At 41.6% G+C, this 18305-nt stretch overlaps 1 protein-coding gene across 4 annotated transcripts; it reads left to right on the top strand.

Moving 5' to 3' along the window:
* Positions 1–4648: 4648 nt before the first annotated feature.
* LOC131243551 (uncharacterized) lies at positions 4649–17689 on the top strand. Of its 4 annotated transcripts, none has more exons than XR_009170121.1 (5): positions 4649–4868; positions 11890–12042; positions 12181–14660; positions 14743–17520; positions 17628–17689. XR_009170121.1 is itself a non-coding variant. In XM_058242987.1 (4 exons), exons 3-4 carry the CDS (start codon positions 12229–12231, stop codon positions 16412–16414), a joined length of 4104 nt encoding a protein of 1367 aa, XP_058098970.1. In that variant the 5' UTR covers positions 4649–4868; positions 11890–12042; positions 12159–12228; the 3' UTR covers positions 16415–17588. The 4 variants fall into 4 exon arrangements, 2 of the variants coding, with proteins under 2 accessions (XP_058098970.1, XP_058098969.1); XR_009170120.1 differs by having other exon boundaries at positions 17590–17688; XM_058242987.1 differs by lacking the exon at positions 17628–17689 and having other exon boundaries at positions 12159–14660; positions 14743–17588.
* The last annotated feature ends 616 nt before the right edge of the window (positions 17690–18305 follow it).

The following is an 18305-nucleotide window of genomic DNA, read 5'->3' on the forward strand; positions in this document are numbered from 1 at the left end:
GAGTTGAATTGAGTCAAGCTTGCCCAGCTTTGCTTAGCTCAGCCAGCAGACTACTCCAACTTGAACTCGGCTTGGCTCAGTCCTCTAGCTTGATTGACCGGCTCAGCTCGGCTCAGTCAGCAGCTCGGGCAAGCTCAAGCCTAGTACGAGTTCGAGCCTACTAGCTGAGTTCAAGATACACACACACACATACACACACAAACAAAATATTTACATTAAGTGAACCCAATCCGAGTCGAATTGATTCAAACCAAGTTGAGTTCTGAGCCGAGTCAAGTTGAGTTTGTTCCAGTTTGAACTTGGTTCGAAAATTTTTCAAGCTAAAAAAATTAACTCGACTCAGCTTGAACCCAGTTTCGAGCTGAGTTGATTATAGCCCTTTCAAGTGAAGTCGGGTGAGTTAGCTCGGTTAGTGTACAACTCTATGTGTGATGATGTGGACCAATTAAATCACAATAATTTAGATTGAGCAACTTTCAAACATGCTTTGTAAAGCATCGCAAACAACACCAAGCCATCCATTTAAATTGTGACACGTACAAGCAAGGCCAATGCTCAATCAATGTTCCATCAAATAATTCTAGGGGATGGAACAGGTGATGCCTAGTAAATTCGGACCTGGATTACGTGGTAACCCCTTGCAGGACCATGTGGGGACCACCATGATGTATATGTTTTATAGAAGCAATTTTTTATTTTATTATTATTATTATTATTATTATTATTTTATCAAGGCTGTTTGCATAGGAATGGACTGAACAAGTGCAATCCATTCAAATCCTACCACAAACAGGTGAGGCTAATACCCAATTGGAGACGGAACACAAGCTACCACACCTAGCATTTCCAGATGGGACGCGGATTGCGTCCTACCCCCGCCCGGACTATTACTGTCCGGGCAGGGATCTGTGGGGCCCACCGTGACGTAAGTGTTTTATCCACTCTGTTAATCATTTTTTTTTTCAGATCATTATAATGTGAGATACAAAAAATGAGGCAGGTCCAGGGCTTAAATGGACCACAAAGTGGGGATTTAACGTTCACCATTAAAAGCTTCTTGGGATCTGGAGAAGTTTTGGATCAAGCTGATATTTGTGTTTTCACTTCATCCACGTCTGCATGACCTTATTAATATGTTCGATGGTAAGAAAACAATCACAGTGGCCCTTATGAAGGTTTCAGCTGTGAGTGTCATTATCACTGCAGATTCCTTTGATGTGCTCCATTGGAGCTGTGTATGTTCTTCAATTTTTGTCTCATACCTTAAAATGATCTTATAAAAGCAATGAACGGCATAGATAAAACACTTACATCAGGGTGGGCCCCATAGATCTCTGACCGGTAATCTGTCCAGGCTAGGGTAGGACGCAATCCGCATCCTTCGAGATGTGATTATGTGGCGACCCTTTGCAGGACTTTGTGGGACCTATTGTGATGTATGTGTTTTATGGAAGCCGATTGCATGGTGTCCGGACTTCGATCGTACGGTGAAGCCTCACCTTGTCGTATTTGGAAACGGATTGGCTACTCCCCTTTGGTGGTATGTGGGCTCCACCATGATGTATATGTTTCATTGGGCTGTCCATCTATTTTTCTAGATCATTTTATGGTATGAGACCAAGAATAAGTATATCTCAATCTCAAGTGGACCATCTTACAGAAAACAATGTTGAATGAATGTGGACTGTGGACCACTAAAAGCTTTTTGAGGGCTCCCTTCATCTGGGTCTGTATGGCCTAATCAATATATTGGATGTCAAATAAACAATACAGTGGGGTTTAGTAGGATTTTAATGGTGGATATCCAATCACTATTGCTTTCCTGTGGTGTGGTCCACTTGAGATTTATATCCCTCTCATTTTTTATATCAAGCCCTAAAATAATAAGTAAAAATGCATGAAACAGATACATCATGTTGAGGCCCATGGAGTACTAACCACCGCCCTCCGTTTTCCATTTTCACAGTCCAAATCTTCCTATGGCCACAATGATTTATATTTGTCATACAAACTGTTTATAAAATCAGACAACATGATTGAAGCAAAAACACAGATATAAGCTTCATTCAAAACTTATGTGGGCCATAATAAATTTTCAACCGTAGAAATTCAATTCACACTATTTCACACTATTTCCTATGTTATGTTCTATTCGAATTTGGGGTATGTTTAACTTTTAGGCTAATGGCTTAAAATTATATGATAAAATGGATGGATGGAGTGGATAAAATAAATAAATCACGGTGACCCCACAGAGTTTACTCAGTACGCAGTCCGGTTCCATGTTCGTCGGGCACTCTGATATGGTCCTCGGCCCCGGTTTTGGCTGGTTCCCTCATCAATGAGCCATTGGAGTGATGGACGGTTGCAAGTAATCGACGAGGTTAAGACTCAGCATCGGTGGGCCGACGGAGCTGGGTTTCGCGCGGACGCGGATTGGCTACTCCCCCTGCCACCAGCCAATGGCTGCTGGTCGGTGCTCTGTGGGTTCCAACATGATTTATGTGTTTCATCCATGCCGTCCATCTATTTTTAGATATCATTTTATGATAAAAGGATAAAAATTATTTATGTATCAATCTCAATTTGACCACATTACAAGAAACAGTGTTGAATGAGCGTCGACCATTAAAAACCTTTCGGGGGCCATAAAAGTTTTGGATCAAGTTGATATTTGTTTTTTCCCTTCATCTGTTCCTGTATTACCTAATTAACAGATTTCTTGTCAAATAAACAGTACAGTGGGCCTTAGGAGGATTTTAATGGTGGATATCCAATCACTATCGTTTTCTTGTGGTGTGATACCACTGAGATATATATTTCTGTCAATTTTTGTATCACGCCCTAAAACGATCTTTAACAATGGATGAATGGAATGGATGAAACACATACATCATGGTGGGGCCCACAGAGCACCGACCATCAGCCACGGGGCTGCTGGCAGGGAGAGTAGTCAATCCTTTCCCGTTTCGCGCAATGACAAGTGGCAGGGTGATTTTCAAGGATGTAATGATCCCTGGCATCTTTTCAAGTAAATCAAAGCCGTTCACGGATGATAAAAGCAAAGAAAATTGACGGCTACAGTTGTCGTTTGAATATGGACAAAGACTGGCCGGCCACCCAATGGACGGCTCCAATTGAAAAGTCCGCCTGTCATATGTATCTGGAGAGGTAATACACGGGTCAACGTTGTGCTGGTTCAACCGTCTCAAAGGTGTTATTCCCAACAGTTTTTTGACCCCGCCATCCAAACCGTGGGTCCCACCTTATGAACGGACTAGATAGACGTAATTCAAAGCTGGAACGTGTAAACGCTGCGACTCCCTGGAAAAGTACACATTGCGTTTCTACTCTGGCGGCCGAGGCGTATTTTAGCAGAAACGTAAACCGACGGGTGTCGGTTACGTCACGTGGCTGCGGTGGACCGGAATCTTCTGCAAAACCTCTTTTAGTCCGCGCTTAAAAAACCCAAGCTCTGTGGTATTCACAATGTTATATTTATAAATATAAAATCTACTCCGTCCATCAGGTGAAAGCCTTCATTTTGACAGTAAATATATAAAATAATATGTATTTATAATTAATATAGACCACTCAAATGAGAACTATGTGAAATTGTTACCAAATCTGATAAGTTCACTCGGTGTAGATCGATTGAGTTTTTTTTTATAAGGCTGATATTTGTATTTTCTATTCATCCTAGTGATATACCCCTGATTGACTGATTTGATGAATTATACACACGATGCTGGCCCCACATACAAACCTATGGTTGTCATCACATCCCATTTTTCTATGTGGCGTGGTCCATGCGAGTTGTAGATCTAGCAGATTTTAAGCCTGCATACCTAAAAACGAGTATAAAATCTGATAGACAGAGTGGATTTTACATGTACAATATAGTGGGGCCCACATGCATTACGTACTGCATAAAACAGTTGTTGGGGAGCCTTGTGTTGCAGTCCATTTAGAGGATCCTCGACCACACCATAGTCGGTCTTTAACGTCTGATTAAGTGGGCCACTAGATCTGAATTATCTAAGTCAAATGAATTTGGAATGGAAGCGATCAATGGTCTGGATTATTGTAATCATGAGCCCACTGGTCAGATATTGAAATTGGGCTAAAATTAAATTATTAAAAAGCCGGGGTGGAAGATCCTATAATCCCGCCCGTACAGGACGTGGGCAGTGCATCAATTATAAAGTAGACGATTGTTAGAATACATCGCGATGTATTGAAATGGGGTACGTCGGGACTTTATCCATTGGATATGGTCCATCATCAAGTGATCCAGACCGTTTATATGTCTTATATCAATTTGTTTTGGTGAATAGACAATAAATGAAGGTTATCAACTGGTTTATATCAAGCTTCGATAATTTGGCTCTTTTGCTTTCAATATGAACGGTCAAAGTAACCTTTCTATAATCAAAAGACTGAAATATTCTATATTAGACTTTTTTTTTTAAGGAAGTATACCATCCATAAGGAACCATAACAAATAAACGGCCTCGGTCATTTAAAGGACCTAAATCCAACGGATAAGAGTCACGATGCATCTTATTTCTATACACCAGGATGTATTCTAGCAAAATGGGAATAAAGAACCCTAGCGTGGGAAGACACGACACCTGTGGCGGAAAACTGCTTTCAGTGGTAGAGACAGAGAGAAGGGGAGAGAGAGAGAGAGAGAGAGAGACTGCAAAGCTCTCGATCATAGGGTTTTTAGAAAAGAGAAAAAGCAGATTTTCGATCTTTTCTAGGGTTTTTAGAGAGACTGAGATTTTAATCGGTTCAAGGGTTTTACAGAGAGAGAAAGAGAGACCTCGATTGTAATATAGGGTTTTTCCTCTCTCCTCGAGAAGGTAATCCATCTCCTACTCTGATCTTCTTCTTGTGCGATGCATCCCTATTTTTGTTCCCTTCTTGGGCTTTTAGTATTTTATTTTTTTTCGATTTCTGTTGAGGTTTTTTTTATCTCTGATGAGAACTCGTTGATGCTTCTGCTCGAATTTGTGCTCTGGATTGGAGAAAAGTCGTTGGTTTGTTTACGTGATGAGAGTTCTAACTGATCTCTGTCTCACACGTGCCCACCTTCCGCATGTTCGCGAGATCTGAGCCCTTCAGCTGACTAACCCTATCATGTTTGTGTACTGAGATGAAAATCGGGCCGGTCCACTTATCAGGTGCGCCACATGTGTATGATGGATCCGGACCGTTTAGTATTCGCCTTCTTACCATCCATCATTTCTTTACTCGTGGCCCACATGATGGTTGGACCGGATGGATATTTTGGCAAGGTCATATGGTGTGAACCGTCTAATCGACGGTTGATCTTGTGCTCATGGTGGACTGCTGGATGTAAGGATTGCGTTTCCAGGCCTAACAATCAGGCTGGTCAATTCATCATTGAAGACCATTTCTTCAAGATTTATGTGATATGAACAGCTGAAAAATGTTCGGTCCACATTCATTGTACACATGTGACCCACCTGATTATGGGACCAGTCTATTTTGCACCAGAACATAAAGGCGGCAGGTCTATTGGATTAATGGCTTGGATCTTGTCCCACTTATACATGTGCCTGTTAGTTTTGTGCATAGGATAATCAAAGTCTTATTGATAGTATCTGTAAGGGGTCCTTTGGATGCTGTAAAGGGAGAGTCTGTAAATGAAATCCAAACTGATTGCCTGTAAATGAGATGGGTGTAAATGCTGTAATAAATGATTTACAAATCATTGACAGCCTGTAAATGATTTACATGCAAAAAGGCCATAAAAAACATTGTAAATGATTTACCTGTAAACCATTTACAACTTGGCACATTTAGAGGCATCTAAATGACCCATAAATGTTGGTATTTTTTTGGTCAAAATGATGGGATTCTGTTCCCAAACACTTTTTCCCCCCTTGTTCATCTCTATCTGCATGCAGCATTCATCAACCTTCATTTTCTCAAGCTGTTCATTTTTGTAGGTTTCTCAAATTTTCTTTTTTGGGAAAAATGTTGATTGTGCATATCATTATCTCTGGTAGGATTTTTATTATTATTATTATTATTTTTAAACTTGCAGTTTTGACATTCATTGATGAAATTCTTGATAGGAAACTTTAATGGTCTGTGTCTAGTTATTGATTGGAGGATGGTTACGTTGGAGTTTTGGGGCACTTGTTAAGCGGAACTATTTCGGCATTCAAGAGGGGCAATGGATTGTGGGAGGAAGGCCTAAGGTCAAAGCCCAGTGGAAGCCCTCTGGGCATTTGAAGCTTAATTTTATTGGTTGTTCGTTTGGAAACCCGGACACCTCCGGGTTGGATTGCATAATTCAAATTGAGAAGGTGAGTTCCTCATAATGTTTCCAGTCCCTGCAGCACCATGGATTCTAAGAATGGAATCTTGACCGTGTGGGGAACTCTTCAGAATGCCACTTTCGGATTCTGGCTTGTCTATTATTGGTGGGGATGCTAGGCTTGTGGAAATTAGCCTCTGATATTTCTGAGATTTGAGTTTTTTGCAAGAATAAGATGTATTGCCTTTTCCAATGTGCAGAGGGATGCTAATGAGATGGTTGAAACTCTTGCAAAATGGGAGACACTTGTCGTCGTCTCCTCGTGCCTCTTTCTTAATGTATTCTCTTCCATTTGGGTTTCAATGAAATTACAGTTACCTTTCAAAGGAAGTAAAAAGGAAACTCCTCTGTGTTTCTTTTAGGAGAGATTGCAAATTTCGATTGAGTCCAATAGTTTCCCCCCAGCCAGCAAGCATACACAAGGAACTCATCACCTTTATGTGATTAACCATTCATTAAATGAATGAGCCATGCCTCAAAAATCTCCCAATGAGTAGATCAAAGACCTATTGGTTGGTTTGCTTCTGTCAAATATGGACAACTGTCTAAGCTGTGGTTTTGCAAGCCAGCAATCAGAGCAATTTTAGATTTCTAATGGCAGGGCCCATCCATAATAGAGCTCGTAGATAGCATTTGTGCGAGAAGATGGGACCCACCTGTGCAACTGTTGTTATCTATGGCATTTCTACTCAATATGTTTTTGTTTCTGGCATTATGGCAGGAGGGATCAGCCCCCAACTTGTGCTAAAGTGTGCCTATGCATGGTTTTAGATTGGGAGAGACCATAAGGACACCCAATACATATTTGTTGTTTGTCTTGGAATGCTATTGAGGGATTCATTCATGCCTTATCGGTGTCCTGTCCCTTCTTGATTCGGCTATCTAAAGCCAGATTGCTCTAGTTTTGCGTCTCTTGATTTTGACAGAAAGTGTATTTGTAATTGATCCTAGTGATACCTGTGTAGATTTGCTATATATGGACTCTACAGAAGTAAATTATCAAGCATGAGGGATTAATTCACAGCTTTTGCAAGTACCTCAATTTCTGACCTTTATGTGGGAGGGTTCTCTTCCTCCTCAAGGGAGCCCATAAGGAGGATGCAATGGCGGCTTTTGGGTTTGCAAATGAGATGGATTTATGATATTCCCCACTCTTTTGTACAAGAGGATGGGGCTGGGGTCTATGATTCATCCCATCTCATGTAGTTCTGAGGATTCCATCAGCGCATGGGTTGCTCAAATGTAAGTGATTGATAATGTTCTGTTAAAATCAATTCTGGTAGTACCGTAGTAGTCACATCAAAATTATGCCAAGATGAGCATGCTAGACACCAAGTTGCTGAAAGCTAGAAGCTGCACTTTTTAAACCATGTTGGAAGTTGGAGCAGGATTAGAGAACTTGGATCTTCTGCTTACATTCAGAAAACTTAGTGGACAGAGTTCACCCTGAAAGTTCCATAAAATGGTTGATTTCCTTTAATGATCATACTTTCTTGGGAGAGAAACTCTTATGTCGATGGTCGATTTAGAGTTCATTTTGCAGTTGGTAGCAGGAAGTTTGTGAGCTCCATTATGAGTTGGAGGCATACATTGGGATCGTACTCATTATGGAGAGATGTGAATGGACTTTGTTGAAGAGCACAAGAAGGCTGTATTGTGGAGTGTTATCTGTGTTTCAACAGTAACTCGTCTAGTGTGTCACTGATCTGCAAGCAGTTAGTTCACAATTAACGCCAGATTCTATTTTTGAGCTTGGTTTTATTGGATGGTCTACAATTCATTCATAACCTCCTTTTAAGGTCCTGTTTGTATGGGGGATTACCACAGTAATGTAATGGAAAAGTGCCATGATTATGATTTTACCACCTTGAAAACGAGGCAATTGTCGGTCAAATGCAGATATTTTCAGGAAACAGGTAAAGGAATTTGTAATCATTTTGCTTTTGAATTGCATTACCATGGAAATCTCAAATTCAAATATACACATTAGTGTATGGATTTGATGATTGGACATTAATGTAATGGAAAAGTGTCATCATTATGATTTTACCACTGATAAACCAAACACAACAATCCTCAGTCAAATGCATATGTTTTCAAGAGAAGTAATGACAAATTTTGATTACCAACCATAGTAATGTAAAGGAAAAGTGCAATGATTCCAAATTCCTTCACCGATCTCCTTACAACATTTGCATTTGATTGTCAATTCCTGTGTTTGGTTTATCAGTGGTAAAATCGTAATAATGGTGGTTTTCCATTACTTTAATGCCAAAACATTACATCCGTGCACTATTGTTGCTATTTGGATTTGATATTTCTGCAATAATGCCATGAAAAAGTGCAACGATTACAAATTCCTTTACTTGTCTGCTGAAAACACTGATAATTCCTATGTTTGATTTGGTGGTTGTAAAATCATAAAGATGACACTTTTCCTTTACATACAATGGTGATTAGTAATCCAAACAAGTTCTAAAGGAATTTGTAGTTATTGCAAGTTTCAATTATATTACTGTGATAATCCTCAATCCAATCAGGCCCTTAGTAGAAATAAGACGGTTTCTTCCAACCACATCACATATTTGGCATGCTATGATTGATGTGTCAGAAAACCAAAATTCCTTGGGTTTGTTCCTTTTCTGGTTCTAGCTATTGGTGTTGTATTCTGAGTCATGTCAGTAGGCCTAATTTGGAGGCCGGGTAGCATGGAATGTGGGATTTTGAAGTGGGGCCTTTTAAGGAAAGATTGTATGGAGTCTGAGTTGCTTGAGCAGCTGCTTAATGGGGTACATCTTGTGTTTAATGAGTCTGATGAGAGAATTTGAGCTCCCTCTGCTCCAGGTTTTTCTTTGCAAAAGCATCCCTTGAGTTGTTGTGCACTGCCGGGTCTCCTAGTTTTGCTTAAAGCTAAGGTTTGGTGCTCTCTCTCCTACATTTGCGCAAGCTTTCTGCTGGATGGCTTCAATGAACAGAAAGATCCTCACATTGGACAATCTAAGGAAATGGAATATCTGTTTTATATGTTGGAGAAAACACTAACACGGGGCCACTTGTCCATTCACTGTTTCACATCTTGGTACATATATTCTATTCATATTTCTTAAGGCTGCATTTTGGATCATGGCCATTTCAGGAGTGAAGAAAAATAATTTCTTGATTTGGGAGTTTCTAGTAATAGAATTTCCAACAATAGCAAAATGGGGCTTTTTTGTTTTTGTATTGGAAAGAAAGCTTCGTATCCACATGAGTAGCACTTCATGATTATTTTTTTTGGGAAGTTCTAATAGGAGTTGACGACTCAAAAATCATTTAATATTTTTCTTGCTGATAGAGCCCAACACAACCTCAGTTGTTCAAAGGAAGAGTCATATTCCTCTAGCCTTTTTTGAAGTTGTGTGCATTGGGCTTGCCTAATTTGGTGGTCTGCTTCAAAGGCTGGTCTAATGTTGTTGTCTCCTAAGAGGGAAGATTTTGTGGAGAACGCTTTTGTTCACCACCTTATGTTCTTTTGGAAAGAACTGAATAATAGGAAATTTATGGTTGGCCATTAAAAAAGAAAAGAAAAGGGGGATATTCTATGGGTAGTCATCATCTCTCGACCGGTTAAGGATAGGATTGAGCTCTCTTATGAAATGGGGCTTCCTTTGTGAATGAGTTCAAAGATGTTTCGACGTTTGATCTGGATATAAATTGAAGCTGCATCACTAGGTAGAATCACTGCTATTTGAGTAATGATGTTCGGATCTTGCGGGCCTCACTTAATTAAGTGGAGGACCTCTTCAAAAGGCCCGTCTAAGTATATTTTCCGACCAAGGGGGCAGATTTTGTGGAGAATGATTCACTTACAAGTTTGTGGGATAATCGGAAGGAACTTAATACTAGGATATCCAATTGGTACTGCTCATCTCTTACTCCTGAAGGATAGGATCAAGCATTCTCTTAGGGAATGGAGCTTCATTGTAGATGAGTTGCAAGGTGTTCCGCTGTCAAGTCTTAGATTCGACTTTTTGGGCTGGTTATTTGGGAGAGTCACTGGTGTTTTGTATCTGCTTCTAATTGGTGGTGGAAGTTAAAACTAAAAAGATGATGAGATTGGTGTTCTCATGACTGGAGGGGGTTTGGAGCAATTGCACTAAATTGGAAGCAATGAAGGTAGGGATCAGGTGCTTCTATGATGTCTTAAATGCTACTTGTTGTTGAAGGAGATTAGCCAATGTTGTGACCTCGGTGGTCAAGTCTTGCAACCTAGGTTGGAGGCCCAGTTAATTTTCAATGAGAGCATGGCATCACATTTTCCCATCAATTTTTCTTTTAGCCTTGTTCTAAGTGAAGCTAATGCAGTAGTATACATGCTTGCTAAAGATGTTGTTAACAAAATTAGGCTATGCATCGCATATTTGGAGTTTTGTATCCCATTTTCTTTATAATAAAAATTTTCTGCAATCTATTTATGGAATCTGGTCTTTGGGATTTTGATGATTGCTTCCTTGCTGTTCAAGGAGTGTTCGAGTTGTAAACCTTTAGGGCGTGTTTGGGCAGTGGGATTAGAGGGGATTAGGTGGGATGGGATTCATCTGGTCCTGTGCCAATTCCACTCCATGTTTGGGAAGAATGGAAAAGCTTGGAATTAGACTAGATGGAATTGCATTGGGTCTCGTGCTAATTTTACTCAATGTTAGCAAGTTGTGTAGGTCCCACCATGATGTGTGGGCTATATCCACACCGTCCACCCATTTTTCGAGATTATTTTAGAGCATGGGCCAAAAAATCAGGTAAATCTAAAGCTCAAGTGGACCCCACCATAGAAAGCAATGGGGATTGAATACTTGCCATTGAAAACTTCTTTGGGGCCACATAAGTTTTGGATCTACCTCATTTTTAGGCCCATGCCATAAAATGAGGTTACAAAACAAATGAACGGTTTAGATATAACACGTGTGTTATTCTCAGTAATTTCAAATGATGGTGGGTATATCCATTCAATGTACCACCGTATTACCAACAAAGCATGACATTAATCTTATCCCGTGGCAACAGGGAACAATCCCTGCCATGGGTAATAATTATGTTTTTTGAATCCCATCCCACCTAATCCCTTCTAATCCCACCGCCCAAACACGCCCTTAGAAAGTTTCATGGGTTTCGGATACATGTCTAACCATACTTGACATGTATGATTATGAACCTATGAACAAAGGCTATAAACACACACATATTCAATTGCTAGTTTCAGGATAATTCTTTCTGCCTTTATATTATTAGCAGGCAGATCGATGGTTGCCATCCTTATGGATGCATTCACTGACAGGATCAAAGTATTCTGTTTCTTTTGGTCACTTTGCTTATCAACCTATCCAGAGAATTGCTGATCTTGTTACGCCTTTGACCTATGTATGTATGTGTGCGTAGTTATTTAATTTTGCACGTGATTTGCTGCTACATGTATCCTTGATAAGGGATTTTTGTTACTCAAATCCTTCACCTATACCTGAATTGGCTTCTTATATTCATTATTGATCCATGTGCTGCAGGTGTCATATCTACAGAGTATGGTGGCTTTTCTTCGTTCCTCTTCTCCCTATTGCCTCATCTCAGGAGAATGGTTGGAAAATTGCTTCAAATAAACACAACAAGATTCTATTTTCTCCAACAGTAAACTTATGGAGATGCCGATATCCGAAGAGGTGCATTTTCTATTTTTGTTGCTAACATTGCTAAACAACATTATTTAATCAAGTGAATGGGAATATATATCCTCTACTGGCTTCAGTTGAGTTCTGATTAATGAATGGCATCTTAGAGTTACTATTCTTGGTCGGCAGGCCAGTGATACTTTTGCAGGTGTACCTATCAAGAAAAGGAGATTCCTGATGGCGCAGTCTTCGTCGCCACCATCTCCAATGTCTTCTTCACTGACAGGCGAAACTGATGTAGCTCCAAACAAACGGTCCATCTCAGCATCTGAGTCAACGTGGATGCCAGTTTATGGGGGTTCTGCCAATGTCAAGGGTTATTCCTTGGAGGATGGAGGATGCTTCACCGATATCAAGTTAAAGTCTTTGACTAGGAATGACAGTTCTCTTGGATTAAGTCTTCAGCATTCTGATGTTACAGTTACTGCTAGTGCTGGGGAAGAAATAAGCAGTAAAAGAAAGCTTATAATGGAGGAAAAGTCAGCATGTCAGAGAAGTACAGAGAACATTGAGCTGCAATTAACTCTCAATGACCCTTTTCGGGAAGAAAAATCTATGCCAGGCTATCAATCTGCTTTTCAGAAGGTTTCAGGGAATTCTGATTCTCTATTGTCATTGGGGCAACCTTTCGGGCAATCTATAGAAGGTCAAAGTAGTAGAGGGAGCTGTCAGGATGAAGAGAAATTGTATCAGTATTCACAGCTGCTTGATGAGAGTTGCTCTGATGTTCACCATGACAAGCTAAAAAACCTGGCTTTGATTGAGGAAGAACATGATATCCAGAATGAGTGTAGTTTTGCTGAATCAAATTCCAATAGCACTCATTTACTTGCAAACAGGTTACGTTGGGATTTAAATACCATGATGGAGACTTGGGAAGGCTCTATGAGTAGTTCAGCCATAAACCATACAGCGGATGGAACTGGCATGTTGGGTTCAGGCAGCATACGTGACAAGGAGCCTGTGATATGCCCAGCAGAGACGATTCTTGGAGAACCCAAAGGGACCTATGCAACTTCAGCAAAACAGGCACTTGTTGGGAGTGAGGACAGCATAAGGCTGTCATGCTCCTCCTTGTTTCCTGAGAAAGACTCTGATTTCAAGGCTCCCCTTCGTATACAGCTCAATCCATCTCCCAGTTACCTGCCATCCTTCAGGCAAGGAGCTGCTAGTAATACAACTAAACTGAATTCAGTGACTGGGTCATCTAATCTGAATTCTTCGGCAAATCTAACACCACCAGCAGACAATATGAAATCCGTTGATTTTAAATGTGTAAAATCTGAACCACTTGAAGGTGATGGTCAGGTAGCCAACAAAAAGGTGGTAAATCAGAGAACACCAAAACCCGAACCATCTGATGGTGGTGGGCAAGTAGGACTCCAGACTGTGCAGGGAAGCAATATGAAATTCATAGTTTCTGGTGCAGTAAAATCTGAACCGTTGGAGGAGAGTAGGCGAGAAATTCCCAAGGCCGTGGAAGGAATATCATGCCAGTCTGAGCATCATTCAGAATTGCCTGTTAGTGGAGAGTTATCCCAGGAAGCGACTGAAGATGTTGTCAAGGGCTTGGGTTTAGTTTCCGAATCTGTGCGACCCAATCTTAAAGAATTGCTGCTTGCTGATCAGATGGAAGAGATTGCACAAGTGACCACTTCAGAAGTTTCCAATCCCAAATCATCTAAATCCATTTCCACAGATTCACTTCATGTAGATTCATGCATGAATAATGGGGTAGCTAAAGGTTATGAGGATAAGGAGACTAATAAAACTGCTGATACCCAAGAAGATGATCCTGGTAAGTGTGACCATGAATCAGATGCTTCTCATGATGTGAAGGGTCCAATTAATACAGTTGGTAAGCGACAGAAGGATGACAATGATTATGAAGATGGCGAGGTAAGAGATCTGTTGGTTCATAACACCATTGAGGGTATTGGTGTTGGTGATGCAGGAGAAGCAGGGCATTCGAATAGTAGCAAAGATGACCATTCTCGTGGTAATGGCGATGATCGTGCCACAGTATCATCACGTACTAAGGGCATTGATAGTAAAACTGATAATCCTGGTGAGAAAACCAATGCTCATTGCATTGCAGAACATGATAGTGATCTTATCAACAAGAAGATAGATGAAGATAAGAGTACAGGGCCGTGTTTGCATGCATCTTTGGCCACTGAAGTGCCAACTGCTGCATCTGGAAAGAAGAGATCTACTAAGGCGATTCGGAAGGTTCCAAGGGATTGCACGGGAAGGAAAGATGGGTTGAAGAACCTTGAGACAGCATCCAGTCAGGTGGTTAGTGCAAGCCAACATCCAGTCACAGATGATGTTCAGGTTGACACTGTAAGCCGACGAGAGAATGTCAAAGTATCTAACCGAGCAGAAGCAAGCCATTCTAATCTTCCCAAAAGGAAGCCAGCTGTGGCAAGTCAAGAAGCAGTTAAAGATGTCCATGGTAGAAGCAACTCGAGCCGTATTATCAATTTGCCTCGTGCACGCGATGAATCTCCATCTGCAAGAACGAGATCTATACCAGGCAGGTCATCACCGTTGCAAGCTGGAAAAGCTAGATTTCCTGACAAGAGTGATAAACTAAACCACCAGCGGTAATACTCCTTGCTCTCATTGTTTGTTACTGTTATTATCCGTTTTTCTATCCCAGAGTTTGATTCGCTTTCTTTTTTACAGAGATGAAAGCTGCATGGATGGTTTCAGGAAATTTGAAAGAGAGAGAAACCAAGATCAACCAATAGGAAAATCTGAAGCGGATTTTATGCATGGCAGAAGACAGATCGACAACTCGCTGGATGCTTTAGGTGGTGGTAGTGATCCAAATTGGGATTATGCTTCTGAGCACTGTAGTAGTTCAACTGATTTTCAATTTCCTAGGCCTAAGAAAGCCACTGCTTTTGCAGCCATGATGCGTGAACGAGATGACTTTGTTATTGCACCTGATGGTGCTATTGTAAGTGCTGCTAGGGCACGGGGGAAGCCTTTAAGTGACGATATGCAGTTTTTTCATCATCTGACATCTAGAAGGCGATCACCTGGAGGTAGAGATGGTCCCATGCCACTCGATGTGCAAATGGCCCGCAGATCTATGAGAGACATTGGCCGGGACAGGTGCATTGGTGGAGGTGGCACTGACATGGTCATGCTTAGGAAGCCTGGAGGGAGAGGAGGGCCCATGCCACTTGATGTGCGAATGCTCCACAGCCCAATGAGAGACATTAGCCCAGAGAGGCGCATTAGTGGAGGTGGCACTGATATGATAGTACTTGGGCATCCTGGAGGGAGAGAGGGGCCAATGCCACTCGGCATGCGAATGCCCCGGAGATCTATGAGGGACATTAGCCCAGATAGATATGGCTCTGATATGATTTTTCTCAGACGACAGTCTGCAAGGAGAGAAGGGCCCATGCCACCCGGTGTGAAAATGGCCCATATGCCGCTTAGAGACATTAGCCCAGATAGGTGCATTGGTGGAGGCGGCCCTGATAGGGTTGTACTCAAGCACGAAGAAAAGTTTGTTAGGGGTTTACCAGATATGATGCATCCTTCGTTTCCACGTCCCGAACCTCAACGTATACCAAATCCATTTGCACAGAGAGAGAGGAGCTTGTCACCAATGCAGATGAGGGGTCCTTTGCGTGTACCTCGAATTGGTTCCAAATCTCCACCGAGATCCAGAACACGCTCTCCTGATGGACGCTCAGAACTGATGAACTGCAGACTCACACGGAATCTCAGAATTGAGAGGATGAGAGTGCCTCCTGAGCATCCTTGTATTGCAGAAGATATGATGATTAGGAGGCATGGTTCCCCACCTTATGCATCTAGATTGTCTAATGCTGTAAGAGATGCAGGTCCGTCAAAGGAACAAGATCTTCCAAGGCCTCTTCTCCGGAGGAGTCCATCTGGCAGGGTTGTACAGAGAATCAATAGGAGGTTTGACATGATAGACCCTCGAGAAAGGGCAGAAGGGGATGAACACTTGGGACCTTTGTACTCCGATCGGTTGTTTGAGTTTGTGGGTGATGACTGTCTTGATGAGAGACGAAAATTTAGTGAGAGGCATGGACCATTTCGTCCCTGTAGACCTCATGATGTTGTTGCTGATGGTGATGGATTAGTTTATCATGCGGAAGGTGGTTCTAGACGTAGGGCTTTTCCTGAAGGTGCTGCTGAATTTCATGAGAGAGGGGATTCAAGGGATGTCGATGGCCGCATCAAGTACAGACTAGGAAACCCTAGGAGACCAAGAAGCATAGAGGAGCAAGAACATGATTATGGGCATGGTGGGCCAGGATGTCATGACCCCAGCTATGATCTTGTCCGACTGAAAAAGAGAAGAAACTAGTAATCTTCTTTTTCAATGCCACATGTCCGCCCATTATGTTCAAAGTGTAGGATGGAAGTGGGCATAAGAGCGGGCCTCCCTTGTGGTTGATTAATTAACTTTGTTCTGCTGATGAAGTTGCTGACTCATATCTATATATCTATATATGTGCAGTTTTAAGTGGAGAATTATACGGTCGAAGTGGCTGATTTGGTTTTTAGATGGATCAATAACTTTTAAGAACTACAAGAGAATTCGGCTCTTTTGGGGTGAGCGTGCATCTTGGCTTCTCTGTATCAATAAAGCAATCAAAGGTCTCTGTACATAAAAGCAGAATACTGTGTGAAATGGTTGCTGATTTCATCCTAAGATTAAAGATTGCTGCTTGATTTCATCAACAATCATGTGAGACTCAGCTGCAATGTTGAGGTTATAAAATTCACATCTCTGAACTACTGTTATCTAAACTGGTGCTTGGGCAGAGTGAGAATGCAAAGTGTACTACTTGGATGACGCACTGTGGGAAGGCTCTCGTCAAATCTCTTCAGCATTATTCGGTCTTTGATGCTTCAATGCGTGAAGGCTCTAGTCAAATCTCTTCAGCATTATACGGTCTTTGATGCTTGAATTCGTGGAATGTGGCAATCAAGAGCATTTTAATGGCCATTGCTTGTTATGCTTTATCTCGAGCAATATACACTGTGGCTGCATTACCTAATTCATGGCTATTTCTTCAGACGGGTCTTCCTGAGACGAGACTACACCATTTAGATTGCCAAATCACCCTCAGTTTGCAGCTGAAGATGAAGTGGGTTGTACATTGGGCGAGCCTACTTCAACGTAACGGAAAGAAGTTTGAGCTGTTGCATGATCTCTCTGCTTCTTGATGATTCATCCATACTTTGAATTGCAATCCCCCTTTTGATGGGGGCATCGATTCGGTCACCTTTTGATGCTCTTGCTTTTGCTTCGATGCTATGCTCGACTGATGATGTGAAATTGATGGAACGCCTGTCCCGTGCCCATCTGATTGACACATGGGTTTTGTGTTGATCTTTGAGCCTTTAAAATGCTGTGAGCTGGATTGGGTTGTTAGTGAAGATCTCTTCTAGGCGAAATGGGAAACAGTAGGAATCTCAAAATGCTTACATTTTATTTTATTTTTAAAAAAATTTTAAATTTCCATTTCTCTGTAGGATTTGGGTTTCTGAAGAGTTTGCTTTGAGCACTGCAGGTTTAAGATGGAAAGTGACGGGCGTGGCCCGCCCCCTCTAGTGAAATCATTCCCTTGATGAAGCATGGACTGCGTGGATAGGAGTTGGGCCCGACTGGCTGAAGTTTGGTGGGCCATTGCTGTCCCATTGCTGTTTCCGGACAGCAATCTGTGCAGCTGTGTATTTATATTTGATCTAAAGCCAACTTTCTAAACTTTGTAATCCTTCTCTCTCTCTCTCTCTCTCTCTCTCTCTCTCTCTCCTGACAATACAGTACCGATATAATTATGTTTTTAAATGGGAGGTGGTTGATCCCATTATTCATGCTTGATGTATGGTCGAATCGAAGTCCACGTAAGCACCCACCGGGTGTCGGAGCCCGTACAAACTGGGCGGTGCCGGTGATGCCCACGGAAGTGGGCCATGATACGGATGTTCGCTGGCGTACAGGTGGGTGATGCTGATGGAACTGGGCCATGATACTGGCAGTTTCGTCGGCCTGCCGGCCTTGCGGCCGCTCCACTTTCAGACAGGTCACGTGAACACCTTCTAGGTTTGCTCACACCTAATGATCTTTACACATTTATAATCCAGATCTGGACTATTTATTCTGATTGGATGATTCTAACCATCCGTTCTATGGCCTATAAAATCGGATGGTGAAGATTATTGTTTTAAAAGAATAGGTCCAATAAAGA

Source organism: Magnolia sinica, chromosome 4 (genome assembly GCF_029962835.1).
Source record: "Magnolia sinica isolate HGM2019 chromosome 4, MsV1, whole genome shotgun sequence".
NCBI classification, from domain to species: Eukaryota; Viridiplantae; Streptophyta; class Magnoliopsida; order Magnoliales; family Magnoliaceae; genus Magnolia; species Magnolia sinica.